The 26514-nt window shown below is 32.7% G+C and overlaps 1 protein-coding gene and 1 long non-coding RNA gene across 3 annotated transcripts in view; one reads left to right on the forward strand and one right to left on the reverse strand.

Moving 5' to 3' along the window:
* LOC128673992 (uncharacterized) overlaps positions 1 to 26514 on the forward strand; it is a 37650-nt gene that overhangs the window by 1660 nt on the left and 9476 nt on the right. The window contains exon 2 of the long non-coding RNA XR_008405138.2: positions 5296 to 5454. This is a non-coding gene — a long non-coding RNA (uncharacterized LOC128673992). The remainder of the gene's footprint in view (positions 1 to 5295; positions 5455 to 26514) is intronic.
* LOC128673990 (fatty acid synthase-like) overlaps positions 12097 to 26514 on the reverse strand; it is a 50881-nt gene continuing 36463 nt past the window's right edge. For both annotated transcript variants that reach the window (XM_053752190.2, XM_053752188.2), the window contains 21 exons: positions 26150 to 26413; positions 25597 to 25714; positions 25265 to 25522; positions 24893 to 25187; positions 24491 to 24636; positions 23992 to 24138; positions 23530 to 23633; positions 23029 to 23179; positions 22392 to 22563; positions 21546 to 21658; positions 21008 to 21172; positions 20558 to 20742; positions 19616 to 19771; positions 18169 to 18408; positions 17147 to 17279; positions 16429 to 16594; positions 15569 to 15719; positions 14972 to 15119; positions 13883 to 14059; positions 13268 to 13370; positions 12097 to 12736 (listed from right to left, as the gene is read on the reverse strand). In XM_053752190.2, coding sequence (XP_053608165.1) covers positions 12165 to 12736; positions 13268 to 13370; positions 13883 to 14059; positions 14972 to 15119; positions 15569 to 15719; positions 16429 to 16594; positions 17147 to 17279; positions 18169 to 18408; positions 19616 to 19771; positions 20558 to 20742; positions 21008 to 21172; positions 21546 to 21658; positions 22392 to 22563; positions 23029 to 23179; positions 23530 to 23633; positions 23992 to 24138; positions 24491 to 24636; positions 24893 to 25187; positions 25265 to 25522; positions 25597 to 25714; positions 26150 to 26413 — 3964 coding nt within the window. In that variant the 3' untranslated portion in view covers positions 12097 to 12164. The remainder of the gene's footprint in view (positions 12737 to 13267; positions 13371 to 13882; positions 14060 to 14971; positions 15120 to 15568; positions 15720 to 16428; positions 16595 to 17146; positions 17280 to 18168; positions 18409 to 19615; positions 19772 to 20557; positions 20743 to 21007; positions 21173 to 21545; positions 21659 to 22391; positions 22564 to 23028; positions 23180 to 23529; positions 23634 to 23991; positions 24139 to 24490; positions 24637 to 24892; positions 25188 to 25264; positions 25523 to 25596; positions 25715 to 26149; positions 26414 to 26514) is intronic.

The following is a 26514-nucleotide window of genomic DNA, read 5'->3' on the forward strand; positions in this document are numbered from 1 at the left end:
ATTGGGAAACATTTTATACTGAATACCTTAATGTTGTAATACTTAGGGAATACACGTAATTTATTTTAAGAAATATTAAAAAATTCTAGTAGTGAAGAAAAATTCTAGTAGCCGGTAAAATTCTAGTAGTGAAAGCGTAATTGCGAATGGTTCATTAGACTCCAGTAACCGAGAGCCTATATGCATAATATAACTGTTTACATGAACTGAAATAAATTCTTTTCCTTTTTTACTTTCTCGGTAAGCCTCATTTGAATGAATGAATCTTTATTTGCTCATAAAGAATACACATGATAATAGATGGTTTAACAAAATATACATCGCCTATTCAACGAATGAATTACAAATTTTACGACAAAATATAACATTACACCATAATTGTGATTGATTGTATTGTATAATTAATTTTAAAGCTATACAGAATTAGCTGATTGGAGTGTACATAATATGATTATATTTTAAATCGCGTGTGAATATCACTCGCTAGTGTGTAGTTACCTTATTGCTGTTATATATACAGCATTCATAGTGATTTAACATATAAATCTACATTACGTATTATTGAATAAAAAAGCATAATAATTCAAAGGACTATATGCAGAATTGGACAAATGTTTCTGAAATAAAATTAACATTTAAGCGTGTTTAAATAATATCAATTTGATTATTTTGCGGAATATTTATTTATTTATTTACATAGTACAAGGTCGGACTAAAAAAGCTAAAAGCATTCTTTACCAGTTAACCTTTGCGAAAAAGTAAAAAATGGAAAAAAAGATCATTCGGTATAGCGGTAGGTCTGTATGAAATAATATTAATAAATATGGTTGTACACATAGTGTCGTTGTTCTGTGTTTTATGCAGTAAATAAATTATTTATATTTTGATACCAAGCTAGATCGAAGTCTATTTAGAATTCGAATTTCAAATATTTTTCAAAGGCAGATTCGGTTTCCAGTAAATTTTTCAAAACTTCTTCAAAGTCTTCGCGTAATCGAGTAGCATACATAAAAAAATATTCAATCGGCGACGAAATTGAGAACCTCTCCCATTTTTTTATGGAGGTTAAAAATATTTTTCCAAAATAGTTGGTGAAAGATAAATATAAATAAATAAATATAAATATATTAGGACACATCACACAGATTGAGCTAGCCCCAAAGTAAGTTCGAGACTTGTGTTATGGGATACTAACTTAACGATACTATATTTTATAACAAATACATATATAGATAAACATCCAAGACCCGGGCTAATCAGAAAAAGATCATTTCCATCGTGAACCTCTCGGTTCAGAGGCAAGCACTTTACTACTGCGCCACCGAGGTCGTCAAAGAAAATTTCATAGTCTGCAACAACAACTCAGTATGAACATAAATTAGGTATAACATAATAATTTATGAAAGTAAATAAGTTATCCATTTATCGTAACACGTTTCCTTTTTCCTACACTTTATTGTGATTTATAAATCAGATTTAAGTTGACATAATATGTCGCGTTTCACTACTCATATCTACCGGCTAAAATTATTTTCATATAATCCTATAATGTTTTCCTGTTTCTACTTTCCTGTCATTTTACTTATTCAATTGATGCGAGCGAAAGGGAAAATGTATTTTCGTAAACAAGTTTTTAGTCAAGGATGTATTTGCCAATGGTCGTTAAGATGTGGTTCCAACGCTCCACGGCAGCGGAAGAACCGACAAAATGCTTACATAGACATGGAAACGTTTATTTGTGTTGCCACAGACACTAATAATAATAACATATAAAGCATTAAAACAATATTGATATTAAACGTACATACAAGCATAATGCTAAAGGAATTAGTGTGCTGCAGCACGGCAAAAAGGCCACAACTCAGTGAACTTTCAGCACATTAGTACAAAAACACTGATTTTCAGTTATTGCCGTCAATGTAGGTGTGAGCGTTAAGTTATAAAAAAAAATTAAAATAATACTGTGTACTTAAACGTTTTAAGAAATATCACACGGAGCATTACTTTGAAAGATTAAGATGACTTTCGCTTATAATACCTATTACTATGGAAGTATAGATGAGTTCCTTACAGGCACATTTTAGGTTAAATTTAAATTATACTTATATTTTCTTATTACGGAGCATTACAAGAAAAACAAATAAAGGGAAGACAGTTTGCAAATCAGAAGTCGAACGAAAGCAGCCAATCAAGGCTTAGATGAAAGAGAAAGATATATATGTTTATATCAAGTAGCGATAGCAACATAGATTAATAATACTTGTTGAAAAATTAATCCATCTTAAAATCCATTATAAGTGGGACTTGTTAAACGAAGCCTTGTATATAAGGTCGTACGGTCAGCAACGGCGACAGATGTCAATGCCTCAACCTGTTTTACCTGATGACATGGATTCTTAGGCTCACTTACATTTAAATGTTTTTTTTTTACATTGTCACACATGAATTTTAACCGACTTCCATAAAAGGAGGAGGTTATATTATAATCTACAGTTAGTTCCGTACAAAATTCCGACCTTTTCCCCCTGGAGATTGGATTTGGCTAAGTCTTTGAGGAAAGGAATATGATTTTGCATGAAAAAATATATTTTATCATTTTACAACATGTCAAATTCAAAGCTCTGCCCACTGGAGCAAACTACGGAAAAGTATTTTAGTGCACTAAAGGTAGTTTAGGCTTCCTAAATATGAATTCATACTAATAATTTCACCAGTATTTGGCTATTGACAGCGATAGGTACCCGTGAAAACTCTAAAAATATATTTTAGAATATCATAGCATAGAAACTTTATTGCATAAACACAACCAACAAGCATTTTGACTAGGCTACAATCTTAAAATCCCGCGACGGCACGGGCCCCAATACTCAATATGCCATCGAATCGATTCAAAGTGTGACGCAGCGAACCAATCACATTGCAGTGTGGTTGTCGTTGCGTCACAATGGCGCAATGTGATTGGTTCGCTGTTGAAATCCAAAGTCGCACTTCGCTCATAGGTGACGACTAATTTTAAGTATCGAGATCGAGTAGGTCAGTTGCATGCGGTAACAGGTTACGCGACACTTCCGCTGTATTGACATTGCCAGTCCGACCACTTTCTACTCGACTCTGTGGCTTTGAGTGAAAATATAAGCATAATTTAACGTAAAACGTGCCTGTAAGCAACTCATCTATACTTCCGTAGTAATAGGTATTATAAGCGAAAGTCATCTTAATCTTTCTGTCTGTCAACCGCTAGGCTCATTTTGATGATATTTGAAATATAGTAAAGGACCCAAGATCAAACATAAGCTGCCGCGGGTGAAGCTAATATTATTATATATATATATATATATATATATATATATATATATAAGTATATATATTATATATAATATTTAAGTATATATATATATATATATATATATATATATATATATATATATATATATATATATATATATATATATATATATATATATATATATATATATATATATATATATATATATATATATATATATATATATATATATGGTTTAGTTATATGTTTAGTTTTATATATATGGTTCAGTTTATGTATATTACATTTATGTATATTTATCAATGTAATTATTATATACATATGTTTTTAATATTTTTATTAGTTTTCTCTTATTTTAAAATAGAGTTTATGGCACCGCCTTGCTATCTGTTTGGTCTAACGGTTGACTGGTAGAGAACGCCATATGGCGTTAAGTCCAACTTTTGTACAAATACTTTTTTGGTAATTTTGTTCAATAAAGTTAAAAATGCTTTGAATCTGGCATCAGTCTTACGAGAGCTAGTGGTTGCAACTTCAAATCAATCCAACCTAGGTAAGCGACGAGACGTTCTCGTCTCGCTGCCTTGGATTTTTGTCATTCATTCTGGACACCGAGTCATATTTTAGGTCGGTTCTGCCTCATGATGTGTTGCTATAGGTAAATATGAGTATTGAACCCTATTCAATCCACGCCAAAAATACTAAATAGTATCGATTAAACAATCATCTACATTGATGTTATATAAATCTGTGTGAAAAAAATTGCAATAGAAAAAAACTGATCTTATATAGAAATATCTCGTCGACTGATTCATTTATCAATTTTAATTGTAATCGTGTAACTAAATTACAAACTCTTTAAAATAATTTACAAACTCGTCCCATGAAACTTTCAGAAATGCTAAAAGCATTATTTCCCAACTAACCAAAAATATGTATGTAATTGCATGACGATAATATGTACACGTATGGATTCTTTTATTAGAACAATGTAACATATCTAAACTACATATTTACCATGTTATGATTGTAGGGAAAATAAAGAAATTTTGATTTGATTTGAACAATCCACTGTTTAAGCCAGCCAGCAAGGATGAACAACATACCTAGTTAATCCAGAGTTAATCCAGAGTTAATATAGTATTTCCGATATCGGTGTCTGACCGCATATTTAGTATTCAGTCCTTGTCTCCTTTCATAGCGCAACACCTTATTCCCTACGGGCAGAGCTAATCACTATAATCGGATTGGCAACTTTGCAGCTGGATTATGTTGGCATTGACAACAAAAACAACTTAATATAAACTGGCTGTTCAAAATCAAAACCTCGTAATAGCGCAGTAATTTTTGTTTACAGTTCAAACGTGTAAAAAAATTGCGCCTTACTAAGTTTTGTTTTTGAACTGCTAAAACGGTACTATTTTTAGTTTTATAATGAGAAGTTTCGTTGTCATAAAATATATATTTTTTTATGAAGTAGATAAGTTCTAACGCGTTTATTATATAGTCATACAAGCATACGAGCAAACAAGGTGACTGTGTCATTTGATAATTACTGGCTAAAAGCAAGCCAGTAATTAATCAATTTCTGATTTTAAAAAAATAACCGCGGTGAATGATGATAATACAAATGCTGACGTTACATATTCAAATTATTAAATATGACAATTAATTATGCTCAATTTGTGTACTACTAATAACTGTCATAATCATTGTTTTTCACATATGAAATTCAGAATCAAAGCTATCCAGAATAGTTATTCGTAATTTCACTTAATTACACTTTGTCTGAATAATTTAATTAGTCAAAACTCGAAACTACTGAACTATATAACGAACATAATTTATCAGGATAATTAGAGCAGGTTTAGAGTACTACGTGCGATAAACTAACAAAACCATTTTTACAAGACCACAACACAAAACCCGTCTAGAACAAAATAATCCATAAAACAAATACGAAACCCGAAACCCCTAACCTTGAACACATAAACTTCACCACGTTACAGATAAAGAGAATCCATCAGCGTCAAGACGTCCTTATGGTCACTATCAAAGATCTGGATTAGGACAATCGACCACGTCGCAAATCCGAGGGTCCCGACGGTGCTACCCACCTCATGAAGTATGCCTCCGTGCGTGGAATATCTAATCGAATTAGAGATGAGGTGTGTTCAAGCTTGAGAGATTTAAGTACATGAATTATTATGTGACAATACATTTCGTATATTCGGGAAGATAGCGCGTTTTGGTTAACTTCATTGATGTGATTTCATAACATAAGAAACTTTATGGTTTGGGTTTTTTTTAATGAATGTTTTGACAAAAAAAAGTAACATTCCCATACAAACAGAAACAATCCTAGTTGTTTTTTATCGAAATTTGTATGAGAAAGTTCTTTTTCTTTTTTATTTGGGAATAGTAACCATTATTGAAACCAAGAGACATTTATAAAGGTTATGTTCACTTAACTGTTAACTATTTAGTTTTTTTTAGAAATCCACCACGCAAACTATTCAGTCTGTGGGCTTTCAATCTATTTCACATAAAAAATGATTAAGTACTTTACAAGTCAAGGGAGTATTTTCAAATATCGGTTGATATTTTTTTGAATAATAATACTGTTAAAAATATATCGACTGACAGTTTGTTGCGAATTGTTTAATCTAGTTAACAGCACAAACGTTTTAAACGAGGCGTTTTATTTGTTCAGTTATCTGTTTTGAAAAACTAGGTTGGTTTTTTGATACGAAACTTTTAATATAAATTATACTGAGGAAAAAATCGAGGAAACGTTTGTTTGAGAGAGAGGTGTGATAAAATCATACATTTTGCTTTTTTCATTTCGTTCATAGCTTCTTCCCCTAGTAACACAAAAAACATTTTGAATAAGACATTTCAATAGGGTAAATGACCTATATTTCAAATCTACGGTTTATGGGATAGGTCCGCCATTGCTAATATTTTTCTATTTCTTGTCTTTTCTTATATTAAATTATATAAAACGAATAAATCTTTTAATGTACCTATTTTCAAATCGATTGTAATTACACCAACATATTGCAAATCAAATTGTACAAAAATCCTGTCAAATACAAATTATTCTATTTATAAAATAGGCCTTTCAGTAAGTGAGGTCGACTGGATCGGACGCATAGTCCATTAGAACTTCGATGTGAATGTGATGTAAAACTTTGATGATTAACCTTCAGAGGGTTGTATATTAAAAGCTGTAATTAATTCTCGGTGTGTGCACTTTGATTAAAATGATCTATTATTCTTGCTTAATGACATTCAAAACATTTGTAATAGTTTCTTAGTGAAAAAATGGTTCATGGATTTCCTAATTAGTTCGTCTTTTGGCGTATCTTGAGTATATCTTCTCTTTGGTACACTTTTATTCTATGCAATAAACCAACTAATCGAATAGGATGGAAATCGAGGTTGAATACAATAAAATCCTTCTTAATCTTTTAATTACAAAATTGAAATAAATAGTAAAATATAAAACGAATTGAGATGACATTTGGTACACTAGTAGATGAACATTTCATAGCGAACGCAAAGGTATACACTACAGCTATTGCAAAAATAGTTTCGGAATAGACACAGTTGCTAGATTTTTAGTTAAAACTAGATTCATTCTATGATACTGTTTCAGTGAAAAATTCGGGATATACTATAGTCTATAACTATTCAACCATGCTTTATATCAATATTTTTCAAAATGTGCAAATTTTCTCAAAATAAAGACGATTAATTCGTTGTTTTATCCCAAATAAAATTTGTAGGAAAACTGGTTATGCCGGCCCTTGCACAAGGGAAAATCCGCTTAAATGGAATTGCTTGATTTTCTAACACATTTAAAAATTTACTAATTTCTTTATATTTTAAAAATGTTCATTCGGGTTTTCGATACGATTATTTTAGCTTCTATTCGTCCCCCAAATTTATCCTATATATATATATAGCCCACATACAGTTTTATTATATGTATATATGTCCGTAAGTTCATCAAAATATGGGTAACTAGCACTTGAATTAGATTTTTATACTCTTTATGTTATTATAACACAGTAGTATATATAATTCTCAAAGCAAGGTCCCAAACTCGTAAACGTATCAATTTAATCTAGTCAGTTGATTGTACTGTTATTACAGCATTAACAAACACAAATATTGTTGATAACGAAAATGTTCGGGTATTAACATAGGAATAAGATCCCCAGAGATCCTTTATAGTAAACAGCTATTCAATATGAAACTTATAGCGGAAAAGGGATCTATTTGAATATAGCATGCTCTTTTATTAACGGCGAGGACAGAGCCCCGAATATAATCTTGAACTGGCAAAATCTCAAATACGAGTACCTTGGACTTGGTAAATATTTATACAATATCCATTGTTATCGATATTAATATTAACACTAATTAATACGATTACGATATATTCCAATACATTCGAGATATTCATGTTCAATTTTGTTTCATTAATTACACATTTATTTAATTGTCCTTATATGTAAATGTTGTATAATGTTCTTGTTGCCGATACCAATAATTTTAGATAATAAAACCCAAATGTGCTGTGATTTTGGCTACATCGTGAACATTGATCATCAATAGAGCAAAATGTCAGTCTATCAAACTATAGTACTATGGAAATTAGATCCCCAGGGAACCGGATAGCAGGAAAACCGGATAATTAATGGAAATATTATTAATATAGTACGATGTGATTAAGTTTTCTTTTGACACCATATTGTAAACTCACACAAATAATGTAAACTCATGCCTTTTCAAATAAATGATCTTTAACTTTGTAAGAATACTCCTACAAAAACAAGAAAAAGAGAAAAAAATCATTATTCTTGTCCTTTTCTTGTCTTTTTAAACAATCTTACCAATACTAATAAACTATCATTTCAACACATATACGGTGAAGGCTAATTAATTATCAAATAATAATTAATTATTAATTATTTTTCATCGCTAGTTTCATTCTCTCTTTCTCATTCTCGCGTTTCTCACTCGGGGTCAAATAGATTTGATTTTATTTAGCGTTTTAACTAACGTTAAAGTTTTCTTTTGACACCATATTGTAAGCAATGAGTTAACACTCATTGCTACAGGTCATATTCTAATGCGAAACCGTACGTAGTAACGTACGTAAAATTATCGCTTCAATCAGATTTTTTTATTGATAAAAATGTTCATTTCGTTATTTCACGAATAAATGTAATAGATTATTATCACGCCCTTAACATACACCCTTTATAAGCAACAACACGCGTTACTGATCTAACAAGCTATCATTTTAGTAAATTCCGATACATATAACAAATTCAATAAAAATCCAGTCAAATCGTATTCTAACCGAAAAGAGTAAACTGTATGATATCTCTGTCGATATATTTCAATAACTGTCATCTTTGTCACACAATAAAGCTACGTATCAAATAAATACATCATAACTCAATTGATAGAACTCCTATTGATAGAACCATAGGCAATAAAAATTGCCCATGGATCGACCAGTAGAACTCGGTGATCGAACCGGCAGCGGTTGAGCCGTGAGAGACATACAGACTGACTTTAACATTTATCATCATTTCTTTTCCAACTAAGTGTACAAAATGGTGGTCTTATAAGTATATAGTTACTTATAAGTTAGTTAAAAGTATGTAATATTTATCATTATGGAAGTATGGTTAACCCTTAGCAAGTCCAACGTCTTTCTTTCCAACAGCAGTCCGATGATTCCCGGAAATTTTCCGGGATATTCCGCGAGGCAGAAATCATCGGATATCTCAAAACTTTTGTATTAACACTAGTATCATGAGTTATATTAACGAAATCCATAACAAAACAATGATCTCCTTCCGAGAAACATTTCAGAATGAAACATTAATATTACGAGTTCTTGTTACAACAAACTTCCAGTATATTCAGAAATATTCGACTAAACAGGGTTTACGGGATTCGCAAATTGGCCTAATCGAATCGCGTTGCGGACGCTTCTAACTCGTGGCCATTGACAAACTTGTGAAAATGGATTATGCGATCAAGATTTTTTTTTAAATTTGAATCATTCGAAATCATGCTAATTAAAAGTTAGTGCAAAGTAGGTATACTAAAACCAAAAATACTTTATTGGTTTTTGAAAATGTGTTTTTTATTTATTTATCATTAATGAGATAAATAAAAAAAAACAATAAAAATAAAAATATATTTATTCACGGACAACTCGAATCAATTGTACTAGTAGGTATAGAATATAAAAAAAATATTTGTATTAGTTCAAGTTCACAATGGATTTCAAACAAAAAAATTAATTAAACTAAGTCTACTGCCGGCTTCCTACTCTATCGGCTATCGCCTTCGTAACTTTATCTTTTAATGGGAGTCTATTAAAATTGTTATCTGTTTTGTAACTTCTGACCTAATCTACGTATAAACAAGCGCTTACCAAAACTTATGGAAGCTGTGTGGAGAATCCCAATGCTTACAGTAATAGTAGGTATTGTTATCTTACTATTTTACTTAGAGGTTATAACTTTATCTGTGTCTCCGAGTTTATGACAATTTTATTCCTTGTTAACTATTGCTAGCTGCGCATTCAGTGGTGTTACCCGCGTAATTATAAAGCGTAATAATACTTCGTAAAGCGTTATTGAATATCATACTTTTTGACTAAATAGACGGGAATCGCATACTTTCAGGATAAAAAGCAGTTTATGTATGAATCCAAAGTATCAGCTACCTCAATACTAAATTTCATAAAAATTGGTCTAGCCGTATGAGCGTGAGAAGTAATTATCATATAGAAACTCACAAACTTTCGTATTTGTAATATTAGTGGAATGGGATAGTGGGTTTAGGCTAGATGAGTCATTAGATATTTAACATGACTTTTTCTGATTCCACAAAGGTTAAAACGGAAAATTCTGCATAAAGTAAAAAAAATATATACCTAAATTATGTTTTTTTTTTTTTTTTGTGAAAATATTTGAGTCTAATCTTTAATCCAGAAAAGTTTCCGATTAATTAATAATTAAAATACTTAAAAATAAATGGGCAGCAATTTAAACTCAATAACTACTGCGCGAATTTTCATGCGGTTTTCAACAATAGATAGTGTGATTCCTGAGGAAGGTTTATGTGTATAATTTATTAGGTATGTTTTAACGGGTCGCTAGTTTCTACATAAAGTTGTTGAAATATAGTGGAAATTCTAGGCAACGATAATATATTTTCAGATTGAAAACCGCTTATAATGGCGGGCGAACGTTCATCGCTCGGTAGACTTGGTAACTCAACACTGACTGAGGTTAGCATCAATCAACTTCCATGTTGCATGTAGTTGATGAATATTTGGATCTTTATGTATTTGTCAGGAAATACCTTATATATTAAACTACAGGTATTAAACGCGCACATACCTTTTTTATTTCCCAGTAGTGACCACGGACCTGAATATTTGGATCTTTAAGTATTTGTCAGGAAATACCTTATATATTAAATGACAGGTATTAAATGCACACATACCTTTTTTATATCTCAATAGCTTGCTGAGTCAGTCGCCCAGTGACCACGGACCTTTGTAACATGGTTCGAATCATCTGGGAAATAAAAAAGGCAAGTGCGCGTTTAATACCTGTCGTTTAATATATAATTATGCAACGCGAAATTTTAAAAGTAGGAAACACATTCTTCGTTTTTTTTCACTAAATATTGTACATATAAAAGAGTTTAAGCATATAATATAATATAACCTAATCACAACGTTGATGAAAATTGGACAAGAAAAGTTTTTTCGTTTGTTTGAGTACCTTATACTGAGTAACAGTAACATGAAAACTTGTCTTGGATCTCTCTGGAATAAATTATTAAAAATATTTTTTTGGAATAAGTTTTTTGTCAGGATTAAAAATAAGCACTTGTATTTCCGATAACTTGCATGTAAACCTTCACAAATATTGCTTGATTAGTTGCAGTTAACCTTTCATAGGCGGCGAAGCCCTCTTGGACCGCGCAATGGATGTCATTCCCTATGATTATTAAGTTTTAGTTTACTTAATTAGTTATTACATACAGACAGGAATGTTTCCATTAATTTTGGAGTGCTTTCAAATGGTCTTGAGTATGAGAAAGTCCTATTTCATCCTAGACATTTCCAACAAATCCTATTAGCGAAAATTGCTTCCAACACAGCAGCGTGCGTAAACTTCATATAAGTAGGTAGATATACTTTTAGATGGAGTCTTCAAGATCGTGTTACTGATATCTAGTATTTCTCCGACAAGTTTGAGTAATTATAATATATCTAACTGCTCAACTATCAACAATTTGCGAAGGTCAAAGATTATCGTGTTTCATGTATTTAGGATTAGAGTTGCTAGGTGATAACTTCACATTGAGATTTTAGTTTGGTTGCTAAGATTAATATTAAATCCATCGAAGTTACTAATAAGATTTAATAATTATAATGCTAAAGCTTTTGACGGCAGCTTCATATGAATGACTTTCTCATGGGAACAGAAGTTTTTTTCTGGGGTGATTGTCTTTCTCCGCACTCTTAAATAAACGCAACTTCCGGTAAGATTGGTTCAATATATGAAGCGTGAAGAGGTAACAAACAAAATAATTGACTTGCTTTGCCATTTATAATTTAGTTGCGATTACTATGTTACCATATTTCTCACATGTGGCTTGCATTTACATAATTTTTGAAAACTTGGAGGGAGGATTGTTGTTGAAAAATTATTTATAAATATTGTATTATGTGATCTAAAAATAAATAAAAGCCATTTTTGATAGTCTGTTTTATTAAGTGGCCGTACATAACTTAAAACTAACTTAGTGACTAGCAAATAATTTACAATATTTTGTAAGCATCAGCCAAGTACGAATCACAAAGATTCCTAGACTTGAATTCTTCCAAAACGCTGGGGTCCAATAAATTGTTGATGATGTTAGAGATTCTGGAGTCTTCTGGAGCTAAGGCATGATCGTGTTGAAGGTTGAATATCCTGACTGGCTGTGTAGTATATTTGGAAAGATTATAATCATCAGGGAGCTCAACAGCTTTGGGATGAGGTAGACCCTTCAATAGAACCAACTCTGAGTTTAAAACAAACTTTGGTTCATACTCGCGACTCATCACAATTCTTCTGTATAGTGTATTCATTAAAGTCCTTTTGTACTCATGCGAGTACTTCGCTAAATATTTCAGTCTTATCACTGCCCATTCGATTTTCTGGTTCCAATCGTCGGTTTTTTGCAAAATTTTTGACAACTCTTTGCTATCTTGCCCGGTCATTAACCTGTATATGTGTTCGATTATGGAATTTTGCAGTTCTGCATCAGACATTTTGCCGATATAGGCATCCAATTGGACTCGCAAGGCATCCGGGCTGCTGTCCAAGCAATACACAATCCCGACGTGACCTGGAAATTTGTCGAATTTAACGACGTTAGCGGTGAAAATTTAAAAAATTTTGGCAACCGGCTATATGGGTAATTGGCTGAGTCTAATGGATATTGAAAAGTAACGTCAACTATGCTTGAAATTGGAATTTTTCGTAAAAATAAAAGAGCCAAATAGATTTGATGAACAAAAGTTTCCATTCATAAGAAATTATGCCTAAGTTATTGGAACTCCCTTGACAGGTTTCCGATAAAAAGCGATGTTTCAATTAAAAATAATATTATGACAAAACTTTTACGTTTGAAGTCTTTCATGATAAAAGTTCTAATTAACTGTTGTTGGTAGATGAAAGCTTTCCATTATGCATCACGGTTTCTGTATTTTTTAATATTGTAACTCTTAATTAGTCCTATATTCCAAAACATGATTAACTAATGCTCGACTTTCACAAAAAAACAATATCCGAATAATGTTTTATTAAAATTTTTCCTCATCTCACAAGCAATATACGACTTAAAACGTCTCTTTATATACGAAAAGTAATGCGTTACCTTCACTCTCAATCAAGGCAGCTAATTCCAAAGCGACATTTACTCCAAAAGAGTAACCCAAGAGGTAGAACTTTGTACTGAACTCAAACCTTTTCTTCAAGCACTGCAAAAGTAATATCAAATTAGTAAATAAATCATGTCATATTTTCTCGGAACAAAGTTACTCAGTGGAAATAAAAGTTCTTCATAGGACAAATGGTTTATAAACAACACGCATATTTTAGGTCATGACTGGCGTCAAAATTAAATTTATTAACAAAATAGCTTCGGCCGCGGCTTTGCCCAAGTGACTTTCCCACTGTTATTTTTCCGGGATATATATCTTCTCCGTGTTTGACTTAACTTTGAATACAAGTGTGCAAAATTTCAAATAAGATTGGTTGAGCAAATAAATCGTCTAGAGGATACAACTAGAAAACTAACTTTCGCATTTATAATATTAGTTAGATTAAACGTTAAGTTTATTTAATTACAGACTACTGTAGGTACCTTTTTGTGGTTTATTTAAAGCAGATGATGTAACATTTTGATTCTAGTTTAAAATCTTAGTATCTGCGATAATTATACAATGAAAAATTTGACTACGTCTTTGAAAAAAATCAAAGACAAAAATACCTTCATAATACTAGCAGCCATTTGCGGAATGCTCTCGTCTGTTAGATCAGGCCCCAGCTGCAGGATCATCGCTTGGATCTTCAGTCTCTCGCAGATGGGTCTAAACACTTCGTGGTGCCCTTCGAAGCCAGGCACCAGCATCAGATAACTAGCTTTAGGGTCTAATTCCTCTTCTTTCTGTTGTATAAAATGCACATATACATCATACATTTTTAATTATGTAAAAAAAATAAAATGGGGCTATCAGTACCTATTACTGATAATATGTATATAGTCAAAACATAAATAATAGAAATCCAAAATTTATCCAAAAAAATCTATAATAATTGGTTTTATTACTTAGAGTGTGCCACCTGACTACTACGCTTCATAGTAAAGGTAGGTTCAGTGCAGCGGTTCACACAATGTCGTTTTTCATTGATAAATTCTGGCAATTCTTTGTCTATGCCAGGGACAATGCACGCGAGAGCGAGAGAACACGATAAACTATGAATTGGAATAATTGGAGTTTCAAACTACGTCCATAGATTCATTGATATTTTGGGATAAACACTAACCTTAATAACTTTGGTGATAATCGATAATATTAAATTTTGATTACACACATGTATTAAAAGGATCTTTAATATTAAGCCTTTAATTTTTTTGGCATAATTAAAAATTTATGGTGTATAAGTTTCGGAATCTGTTTTAGGAATTTCGACGCTAAGCCGAGTATTCAAAATAAACTTAGTATCACATTAATTATTTTCATTATCCATTATCATCATCAGCTTCTTCAATGTCCCCACTGCTGGACTTGTGGATGGATACATAAGGAGAATCGTCCACCACGTGGGCTCAATGCCGATTGGCAGGTTTTTGTATATAAAAACAACCGGGACCAACAAAATTACTATACTGGAATATAGCTTCCGTCACAAGATATGAGTTTTAAAAATTTAAAGTCGACTAATCTGTCTATGAATCTTTTTTATACTTCACATTGTAGGTATTATACGCCAATTTGTTTGTATTTGCTAATTGGTTCAGATATTGAGACTGTCAATTGTTTCTTCTTTTATTCTATTTTTATCTTTAAAACCTTACCTCAGTAGCGTTAGTACTTTGTGTAGGTAGAGGGACCATAGGCTCAGCCGCCAGGCATTCGTCGGTGTCAATGAACTTTAAGAACGCTCCCAGACCCCCGTCGAAGTTGGTCGATGAGACTTGCAGATTATTTTCAACAGATTTCAACCTAAGAATAATAACCTAATTTAAAATTACAGAAAATTACACCCACTCTTGTTCTTTTAATAATTATAAAAACAATGTCTAACCTATCCTATGAATATAAATTTCAATTAGACAAAAGTGCGCTCAGTTCCTCTAGAAATTTCGGCAGGTATTTAAGTGCCCTGGGCTATTTCACATTATATTATACTTGTGCACATAAAGTGCGTATGCGATGACTTGCCACTAGACTTATAACTATATAGGCGACTAGAATGAATATTTCGGTGAAGGAAACCTGAGTTCGATTTTTTGTCATGATTTATCAGTTAGTATGTGATAAGCAGAAAGCAATGGCGAATCACTCATCCATATTACCTAGAAAGTCGTTGCGTGTATTCGACATATTGGGCACAACCTTCAGTCATGAGGAATATGACTACAGGAAGGGAAGAAATTTCAAATAATACATACTGTGCTAAAGTCATTTCCATGATAGCTTGGGACGGATGGTTTATTTTGTAGAACTTCTCCAATACAGATCTGATCTCCTCAATGTTTACTTCGTTTAGATTCAGTTCTCCTATCGTGATGTCGTCATTGTTATTGTTCATAATTTTGTCACCTATATAGCAAAACAAATATCATTAAAAATCGCCACTTAATACTTGTGTTCACTCGTCTTCGCATGTCCTGGTTGAATTCGAGACTGTGATGCTGCAGAGCCAGCGTAAAAAAATATTATAATTTTGAGATTTATAAATATAAATAAATATAAATATATAAATATATAAATATATACGGACAAATCACACAGATTGAGCTAGCCCCAAAGTTAGTTCGAGACTTGTGTTATGGGATACTAACTCAACGATATTATATTTTATAACAAATACATATATAGATAAACATCCAAGACCCGGGCCAATCGGAAAAAGATCATTTTCCATCATGACCCGACCGGGGATCGAACCCGGGACCTCTCGGTTCAGAGGCAAGCACTTTACCACTGCGCCATCGAGGTCGTCATTTCGGCTGTGATTTCAAAACCGGCTGCATGCCTTGCCTCAACTCTCCTTGGGAATACTATTGTTGCCAATCAGCTACCAATCAGGCTACATGTCCCCTAATGGCTTCGTTGGGAATCCACAGGTGGATATGTAGTGGTCCTATTCTATGGTAAAATAACACGCCACAAATGAGATAAAAATTATCGCTTTAAAAAAAGCGTCACCGTGTTCGTTTAAGCTGTTACTCGTTTGAATACATTTTGAATGCATGTTGAAAATTTACGTCAATGCGTAACAGATAAATAAAACAACATTACACTTTACCAATAATCTTGGCGATCCGCGTCAGGTATTCAGAATTCTGTTTTTGCACATCGAATGTGAGCATGTTCGCGTGTTTGAGTCTCAAACTGGTATCCATAGCGTTGAAAACTGCGTGGACCGACAGAGGGCGAACATTTGATTGGAAACAGCTTGAAAACTGCTGTAGCTGAAAGCGGGGAATTGATTGAGTTTCGATAGAAAAATGTTAGTGAAAAGATTTCGGTCTTAGTCTGATTTTACGTGTCTCTTATTTGCAGTTTCGTCGGCGAGATAAACTTTCTTGATTTCAATGAATCCTATCTTATTATTAGTAGTATTTCTATAGATAATATCTTGATAAATTTTGAAACAAAATCGTTAATACGCTACTTTGAATATTCTATTTTCTATACAATCAAATCGGGTCAAGATGGTAAACTATACCTAATTATAATTGTTTTGTGCATCCATAGTTATATTTTAAATATGAAAGTGAGTTTGTCCTTATTTTATTTTAACACAATAACATTGGACTGAAGTGATTTGTGGTATTTGATATAGATAAATCTTTGCCAGTATATCAAGTGAAAACTTCTAGCTTCATAATAAACATTTAGTTAATAACAACGGCTTGGGAATCGGCCTGGTTGACCATCTTATGAAGAGCATAGCCAGGAAACTTGGATGCAAAATAAATAAGGAAAAAATAAATGTGAAATAATAAATGAGATGATATTACCTGGTCGGAAGCAAAGCGGAGCGCTAGGGCAGGCAGACCGAGTTCGTGTCTCGCTTCACAAACTTTGTCGGTGGCGGCCGCCGCAAATTCGGACGCGGCGTTTGCTGTTAGCTGGCTCAGTACAACGAAATTACTGCAACAATACGTTATTGCACGCATTTCATTCATTTCTTGGTTATGATTGAATCAAATCAAATTATTTATTCAGAAATTAGACCTTCACAGGCTTTATATCAAACGGTAATTTCTCACAAGTTACAAACAACTGGCATTTCGGAACGACCACTACTGAGAATAAATGCCAAAAGTCAATTGAAGACTGTGTTGGTCCCTATGCCAAAATGGCTTACCATTTTTGTTTCTTACAATTTGGGAGATCGGAGGCAAGGAGGATAAGTATTAAAATGAAGGACATTACGAGATTTATCTCTTGTGCCGAGGTTTATCGCTTATAAGCGCGTTCAAGTTTGCTAGTTTGATCAGTAACAGTTTTATGTTTATCGATTGGGTTGCAAATTCGATTCGTTTTAAATTTGTGAAACCCGAGTAGAGTACCGGAAAATTACTACAAAGCTACAATACGTTATTGCACAGCTTTCCAGCTAGTTTTGTTAAGTATTAAATTCAAATGCGTATATGAGAAAAGTTCACTCAGGCGTGCGAATCATAAAAAAATTATGATGTATACAAATCACTGCACATAAAATTGTTGTGAAATATGAGTAGATAAATTCATTTACAATTATCAATTTAGTTCCAATTATTGAACATAGGCCTCCATTTTCTCCTTTCATCTATTCCTGTCTTGTCAATTTTTATTTTGCCAATTTCGTAGTCAATAAAAGAAAAAAAAATTAAAATAAATTTCAATGTAAAAAATAAAATAAACATGGCTTAAATTCAACCAAAATAAACCTTTCAATGTGAACTAAATATTTTTAATAAAAATATTTCGCGTATTAAATTCTTCGAATGCCACATGAATTCTCGGATGCAGCACAGAATATGGAAATGTTACATACCTCAGTTCCGGACAATGGCTCCTGGAAGCCAGATCTAAGTTAGCTACAATCAGGGTGCTCTTATTGAAGTTGTCTGCGAAATTGAGCTCAGAATTTTCAGACATTTTGGTATCTTGCACGAAGAAAATACCAGACACAACGCCCAATTGACATCCTTCCTTGAATAAGTTAATACATCCATGTGGCGTTTCGAGGTTTTCAGATGAAAGTTTAACAGATACTCCAAGTTTTTTCCAAGCCCTGAAATAACACGTCGACTTTGCATAAAACTGTTAGACTGGTACATTTCAAATTTTACTTGATTAACTTTTAAAATAAAAATTATTGTGCGATTGTCTTTTATTTTATCACAAAATCTTTGACGTATGTGTATTTTCATAAACATACTTTTTCATGTTGTAGTGATCAAATGACGCAATTCTGTGCACCAGAATTTATACGTTAAATACGATTTTTCGTGAATTCAATTTAGATATAGTTATATCTGCTCTGTTTTGGATATTTTATATCGAACTTTTCCTAATGTGGTTTTCATGGAATGAACTTACATGAAAGAAAATATCACGGTTCATTGGCTGACCTGTCAATATATATTCTTATCTAAAAGGCATATTCCCAAATAATATAATGGACATAAAGGTCAAAAGTGTAGGTGGAAATTATACGTTATTAGGGAAAATATAAGGTACAAAAATATTATATTTTGCTAGTTCCATCTGTTTATATAACCTAACTAAGTTATCTTCCTATTGGAAATGAATTCTTTCTTTAAAACGCGTACCTAATATAAATAAGTTTTGGGAATTATCTTTTTTTGTTTTGTTCAAACTCCTCTAGTGTTTGTTTAACCTGTCTGTGTATTAAGTAAGTCAGTCCGAATAATCGTCTTCTAAATACGGAAATCGACTAGATTTAGTTTTATTTATTTGAATACTCTTAGCCGTGATTGAATGTCAGGGGTTTTAAAGTTAATTTGTTGTTTCCTCTTATAGCTAATGGTCGTGGTCATTAAGTGAATTGATACACATAGAACTCTTGGCAATGATAAAATATTAACTAGAGTGTAGGCTTTCCTCACGACGTTTTCCTTCACCGGAAGCAAGTGGTGGTCTATGAAAACTACTAAACATGAGTCAGATTGGTATACAAACTTATGTGACATGAATAGGCTTCGAACCTGGGGTGTTTCGACCACAGGCGGATGGTCTTAACCACTGAACCACCACTGTTACAAATCGTTTTAATTATTTACATGCCAATTAGGCTTCTACCTACATGTTAGATCTATGTGCTCATGCAAACCTAAAACGAGTCAAATTTTAACAAAATCAACCAAGCTTAGCCGTGAAAGCGTGACAGACTGAAAATTGACAAACATATATTCACATTTTTTATAATATTAGTGTGAAATTTTTGATATTATTATTGTATCAACAAAAGTACTTACGTCAACATACTGCAGAAATATCCGGAGATGTTATTAGGCATAATGTGTATGACGAGGTTCCTGGCTCCTCTCTTCACCAGGTGGTCGGCCAGGTCGATTCCTAGGCCGTTTTCATCGACCACAACTACGTAGCTTCCAGGAGATGAGTAACTCATCCTAATTAACAATAAAAAAATATAGCAGTCACATACCTACACTTACATAGTATAAAGCAAAGTCGCCGTCTGCGTCTTTTTATTTAGGCTTTCTTCGTTTAAACCACACAACAATTTTTTTTTGCATTTAGACAGTTTATGCCCAAAGGTTTATGCCCCTTCGAAGTTGGGCCAGGTTGCTGGGCATGTATGGATGTGTGATGTGAGTAAGCGATTGACATCGCGATTCGATTATTTTTCCCAAGTTCTGATTTGATTGGGTTCATTGTGGCCTTAGATTAGTCCTAATGAATCAATGTGCATTATGCATTTTACAACACAATTTGCATCAATATAATTTAAATTTGTTATTAGCCCGAAAATTAAAACACAGCCGCGTGTTGAATTCAGAACATATTTATAAAATGTACAGTGAAAATAATGCATGACAAGTTATACTGATTGAATCTTTATGCCGCTGTAATAGGGGCGAATTCACAATGAATTATTAGGCTGTGGTGGTGTTGAATGTACGCGAGTATCGCGTGTTTAATTTCAACAAAATGAGTGGTCAAGCACATCTCAATGATTGGACTTTCGAATGATAAATATTTTTGAAATGAACAATTGAACAAAATATTCCTTTTATATTATTAGTAAATTTATAGACTTACTCACTATGTGATCACAAAAAACTCGGGGAAAAGCTAGTAATTATATGAATATAAGTCAATGTGCACAAAAACAGTAAAAAACAAATGTTTTTCCCGTTTTAAGAGTTTTAACTTGCGAGTTTTTATTACTTTACCTGGGCACGACCTTGACCCCTTGTTTGCCAGAGGGATCTTTCATTCTAATCAAAACTTTCCCCCTGTGGCTATTTCTGGACAGAAGCCTGAAAGCCCTGGTCACGTCATTAGGTGAATACACCACTCGGGTCAATGGCCTGACACTGCCGGTGGCAATACCCTCACTCATGAGGAATCGGAGTGACTGAAAACAAATATATAAAGAACAAAACGTTCGCTCCCTTATTCATAAAAAGTAAGATAAATGTATATTATTACGTATGTCCCACTTTTTTATTACCACAGCTAACAATAGCGACGAATTTGCAATGATTTTTGATAGGTAGATTGTTGATTGTACGTCGATTCAATAATGTTTGAAGTCGCAGAATAGCATAACATACGTCGACTCAAACCGAATTAACATCAATCAAATAACGATCTTACTGGCTACTACATAATATAAATACCTGTTTCTCTCCCAAGTACTGTGGCATGAAGATTGAAGCCAGGTTGATCGCTCTATAGTTCCTTTCGTTTCTCAAGAAGGACATACCCAAATCCTTATTCTGCGACATGTCGTAATCGTTCAGGTCAAATAAGTAGCTGCTTATGCCTAGCACTTTCATAGTAGCCTGAAAATTTTTAAAAAATTGTTGTAGTGTTAGCCATAAAAATATTAACACTAACAATAACTAATTAAATATAATATATTTGATGATCGAACGCTCGCTAGGTATACAGTGAACGAAGACACATTTATTTTAGAATGTTTTGATTGGATAAGAAAAATATTTAAAAAATATAATCAGAAAAAAATGCGGCTTTCAATAATAATTTGCTCCATTATTTGCTAACCGTAAGTGCTGGCCAGCAAAGCAAGTGTAGGACACAATTTGAAATGAAAAAGTGCATGTCAAGGTGTTATTTCTTGATAAATAACAAGTGATTCTTGAATATACACAATACAATTTGTTCTTAAAAAAAATACAGAGATTGCTATCTTACTTCTCGTAAGGGGCCACTAGCACAGTTGATAGCCAAGTTGCAAAGATGTCCATTTGTTTCCTTGACCACCATGCTCACGAATGCGTCGAGACGCGAGTCGCCGATATTGTTTTCTAAAATTGTATGAGTTCTTTTAATAAAAATGTTCGGGATAAAAAGTACCCTATGTATTATTCCAGATTATATTCTAAGTGTTTATCAAATTTCATAACAATCCGTCCAGTAGATTTAACAAACATACATTCACTGAAACTTTCACGTTTATAATATTAGTAGGATGCTCAAAAGATATACTTAACTTTAATAATGATATGAGAGCGTAGCGCAAAATTACTAGGACAGCTGACCCAATATAAATAGGGATCAAACAAGGGACAAAAGAAGAAGATTAAAAAAACTTTAATTAGTGTTATTTGTTCTGATTTCAAATTACCTACTATCATAGCTTTAAAATAAATGTAATAAAGGTGCAATAGTATTAATTTTTTGACGGCCTCGGTGGCGCAGTGGTAAAGTTCTTGCCACTAAACATTCGGTCCCGGGTTCGATGCTCGGTCGGGTCATGATGGAAAATGATCTTTTTCTGATTGGCCCGGGTCTTGGATGTTTATCTATATATGTATATGTTATAAAATATAGTATCGTTAAGTTAGTATCCCATAACACAAGTCTCGAACTTACTTTGGGGCTAGCTCAATCTGTGTGATTTGTAACAACAACAATGTAACAACAACAACAACAATTAAGAGTAGCTAAACTTAAGATGCTTTATATGCTTCATTTGTCTTTCTTTTTTCCTATTTGATGTTTATCAGTATTTTTGTTACAAACATATATGAAAATCACCTTTAAGCTCTGGGAACAATTTAAGCAACAGCTTTTTCTTCGCATCACTGCTGACGTTGGTGAAAACATTGCACTTCAGCGACAAAGCGATAGAGATGATAGCTTGGCCAACTGCGCCCGCGCCACCATTGACGAAGATTGACGAACCGCGACGAAGGCCGAACCTTGTTCCCTGGGGAATAGACAATATAATCTTCACGTCCTAATTGCTGGGACACATCATCATCATCATAATTTCACCTCTTCGCACCCTCCTCTGTCCTGTGCCTCTCTCAACCACGTACAACCTGCGAATTTCATTATATCGTCCACCCATCTCATCGCAGGTCATCCGACACCACACTGCTGGGACAGACATAGGCCTTCCTTATTATAAACCCCTCTTACTTTTATCAGCAGTAGTCTAACAAACAATAGTTCACCCTGATAATTTCAAACCTATTTTAGCTTATCATAGGCAAGCCACATCTACCTAAATGCTATCTTGTGCATTTCTTATTCAAGTACGACCTATTGATTTCACAATTTACATTTTATCTATCACTTCTTCTAAACCATATATTACTACTTCTATTATATCACTTCTTTTAGCAGTTCTAGCTCACAATCACTCACTGGTTGGACCACCAATACTTACAAGACAATAGAAAGCCATAAGGAACGGAACAGGTACTGTGGCTGCGTCTTCAAGGCTCCAGTGATCGGGGACAGGCCAGGTCAGGTCTGGGTCGGCTTCGATGGTACTGGATAATGCCCCACCTTGAACTACCCCCATCACTCGCTCACCACTGAGAATAATTTGCGGTATTAACAAAAGTACTAACTATTTAGAGTGGCTTTTCAAACACGTATATGAAAAGTCCTATAGAATCTGCTTATTTCAAAATTAAGTACGAGGTTAATTTTACTGATATACTTAATTTACTTTCAGTAAAGATCATCGTTTATTTATTTTAAGACTTTCTTTATCTGCCTACACTGTTTGTCGTTACAGAATGTATAAATTCCAATAATAGAAACAGAAATACTATTTGCTTTGCAATACGAAATTTAATAAGGAACAAAAATGTAATAAAATATGAAAATTGGATTTAAACAAGTTTTTTTCTCATGTATGCAAAAAATAAAGATGTCTTACTTGCTATTAATTCCACTGAAGCCCATTCCAAATTTATTTTTGTGTATTATTTCCTTATGTATTGCTGTTTTAACGTCTTTAAATGACACGTCAGCGTAGTATACCTGAAAATTCATTGTATTTTAATTTACTCCCAAAATGCAATTTTAGTCCCAAAATGCAATCACAAAGGCTTATTTCGAAAGCTCATTGCATGATAATTAATAACAGTAGGTATAACAGTAAAACTTAAAAAATATACTTTTTTTTTTCTTAAATTTTTAAATGTTAAATTGTCTGAAACACATTCCAAACCAGTGGATAAATATATTTAATTAAAATTAAATGTTACAGATACATAATATTTATAATAAAGTCTATTTTTTATAATTTAAAAAATATGATATCTACTTGACTTAACTTCACCACATCTTTTGTAAAAACAAAATCCGTAGAGAATCAATTAATATATTTTGAACTTACCTGCACAAGATTAGTGTTAGAAGGCAGTGATGGTGCCTCTACCCAGATCAGACTATCGATGTCACCAGCGACTTTGCTGACCAAGGTCAAGTTCTGAAGATTAGCAGATTTGGAGGTCGGGAGGTAGTAATATCCTCCCCATTGTCCCTTAAAAATTAATAGGTAGCGAAAATTAAATATCGTATCGTATAAAATGTTCAAATTATTCTAGAACTGTAACAAACATAAATTGAGCCTGTGTCACATCAAAAAAAGAGTTTTTGTATAACAAATATATCTATATTAGCTGCGTTCCGGGCCTTCGCTCCCGTTGGAATTCGGGATAAAGAGTACCCTATATAGTATTCCAGTTTATATTCTACCCGTGTACCAAATTCCATAACAATCGGTCCATATTTAGGTTGATATTTTCATATAAAATGCTTTGAATGTAGTGTACAAAATACAAGCTAAAAAAACGCGGAACTGTCGCGTAAAGCAACACTGAAAATGTAAATACCTTTTTCAAAATGTTGAATGCCAAATTTTTCTGAAGTTGCTCTTTGTACAAAGTATTTTCTGGGTCAAACGATGGAGCGTTGTAATCATCAACGACGAGCAGAGAGATTTTATCGCCGAATTTCTTCCTGTATGCTTTTACCAAACCTGTGTAAAAAAGATGATCAAAATCTTTTCTACTTTCAGTTTGAATTTTTTCCTCTTTTGCATTGCGTTTACAAAAAAAAATTTTGAATGGAAAGTAAAAATTATAATTAATTTTTCACTGTCTTTGTCTATAACAATAGCAATATAAAATTCACATTTCTAAACAATCAGAAGCTTGTCGCGTAAATAAAATAGTTTTTTAATTCTATTTATGATGAATTATCTTAATGATATTATTTTCTCTTTTAATATTTACCAATCAATCCACAGAAGGGTTGTCTTTCTGAAACCAGCACAATAGGTTTGGTCTTTTGCAGTTCACTTTCCAACGTTGGAACCCAGGAGAATTTACTTTCTTGATTTACTTTGATATATACCTTTTGTTGTTGTTTATCTGTCTTCTTCAGTAAAATTAGTATTTGCTTCTTAACATACATTGTAGTGATTACTTCGAATAGGTTCGGTTTCTTCGAATGCATTTCATTTGAATCTTGCTCCAAAGACAACACGAAAGCATCATTCTTTAATACATTGAATAGATTCTTGGATTTCTAAAATACATATAAATTGATAAAAACATGTTTCGAAATATAAAACAAATACAAAATGTATGTTTTGTTTAACTTACCTTGTCGTTTGTAAGTAAATTGTTTACAACAACTAAATCACTTTCCAATACAAATTCATTATTGGCTAAATCATCAAGATCACTATTTGCTACTTCAACTACTTGAACGGCAAAATCATTGTCAACGATGTTTTTTGATTCAAAATTGATGATGTTTGAGAAAACTGGACTCTTGTTAATCAATTCTGCAACTTTGACAGAACTCTCCTTAGTATTGTTACCAACAATTTGCAAATTTACCAAAAGAGCCGTTGAGACCTGCAGCAATTAATAAGTCAACATTTTTGTACAACAAGAATACTTACAAAAATATTATACTAAAATTTGCTTACATCAACATCTCCTGCCACAAAATTGGGTACAAATGTTCGTGTTTCCAACAGATCAGGCTCTGCTTCAACCTTAGGTATATCTGTCAATATAACGCCTTCAAGTTCTACTCCTCCACACCTACAAAAGATTTTTGTAAGTAGTTAGATATTGACAATAACTTATCATTATATCTAGCTTCAACTCAAAACCGTTTTAGTAATTTATTAAATTCACTTATTTTAATTACAGATAGGTGTGTATATTCTATAGCAAATTACATAAATTGGATTAATTAATATTAATTTATACTATTATTATAAAGAGGTAAGAGTTTGTATGTTTGTGGCGGGTAATCTCCAAAATTATTTAACGAACCGATTTCACAAATTCTTTTCCCATTATAAAGGTATATTGTCCCATATTCCTATAGGCTATATTTTATTTCAAAATTCCCACGGGAGCGCAGCCACGGGCAACATCTAGTATATATATATGTATATAAATTAAGTTTTTATCAGCATTAAATTCTTATCAATAAAATAATATGAAGTTTACGCTAAAAATATAACTTACTGGATGAGATCATGGCTTTCAACCAAATTGGCTTCATAAATAGCTACGCCATTTACACTTTTTGATTCGGCATCTTTATGTTTCTCAACACAAATTGTCAATTTTCTGATGAATTTCAGCTTAGATACACCATCGTGATCTCTCGTAATCATGTGGAATTGTATTAGAGAATCTAAGAATGTAACCCATTCATCACCTTCAGAGGCCTTGACTGTAGCTTTGTTTTTTTGTGAATTTAGTGTTACTATTGACTTGAACATGTCCCTAAAAAAATAAATGTGATGAAACGCTGACTCGATGTCTGGTTTATATGATTTGGCATTACAGTTATTATTACATTGAAATTAAACATTATTGCTATTAAG

The sequence above is a fragment of the Plodia interpunctella genome, chromosome 12, assembly GCF_027563975.2.
Source record: "Plodia interpunctella isolate USDA-ARS_2022_Savannah chromosome 12, ilPloInte3.2, whole genome shotgun sequence".
NCBI classification, from domain to species: domain Eukaryota; kingdom Metazoa; phylum Arthropoda; class Insecta; order Lepidoptera; family Pyralidae; genus Plodia; species Plodia interpunctella.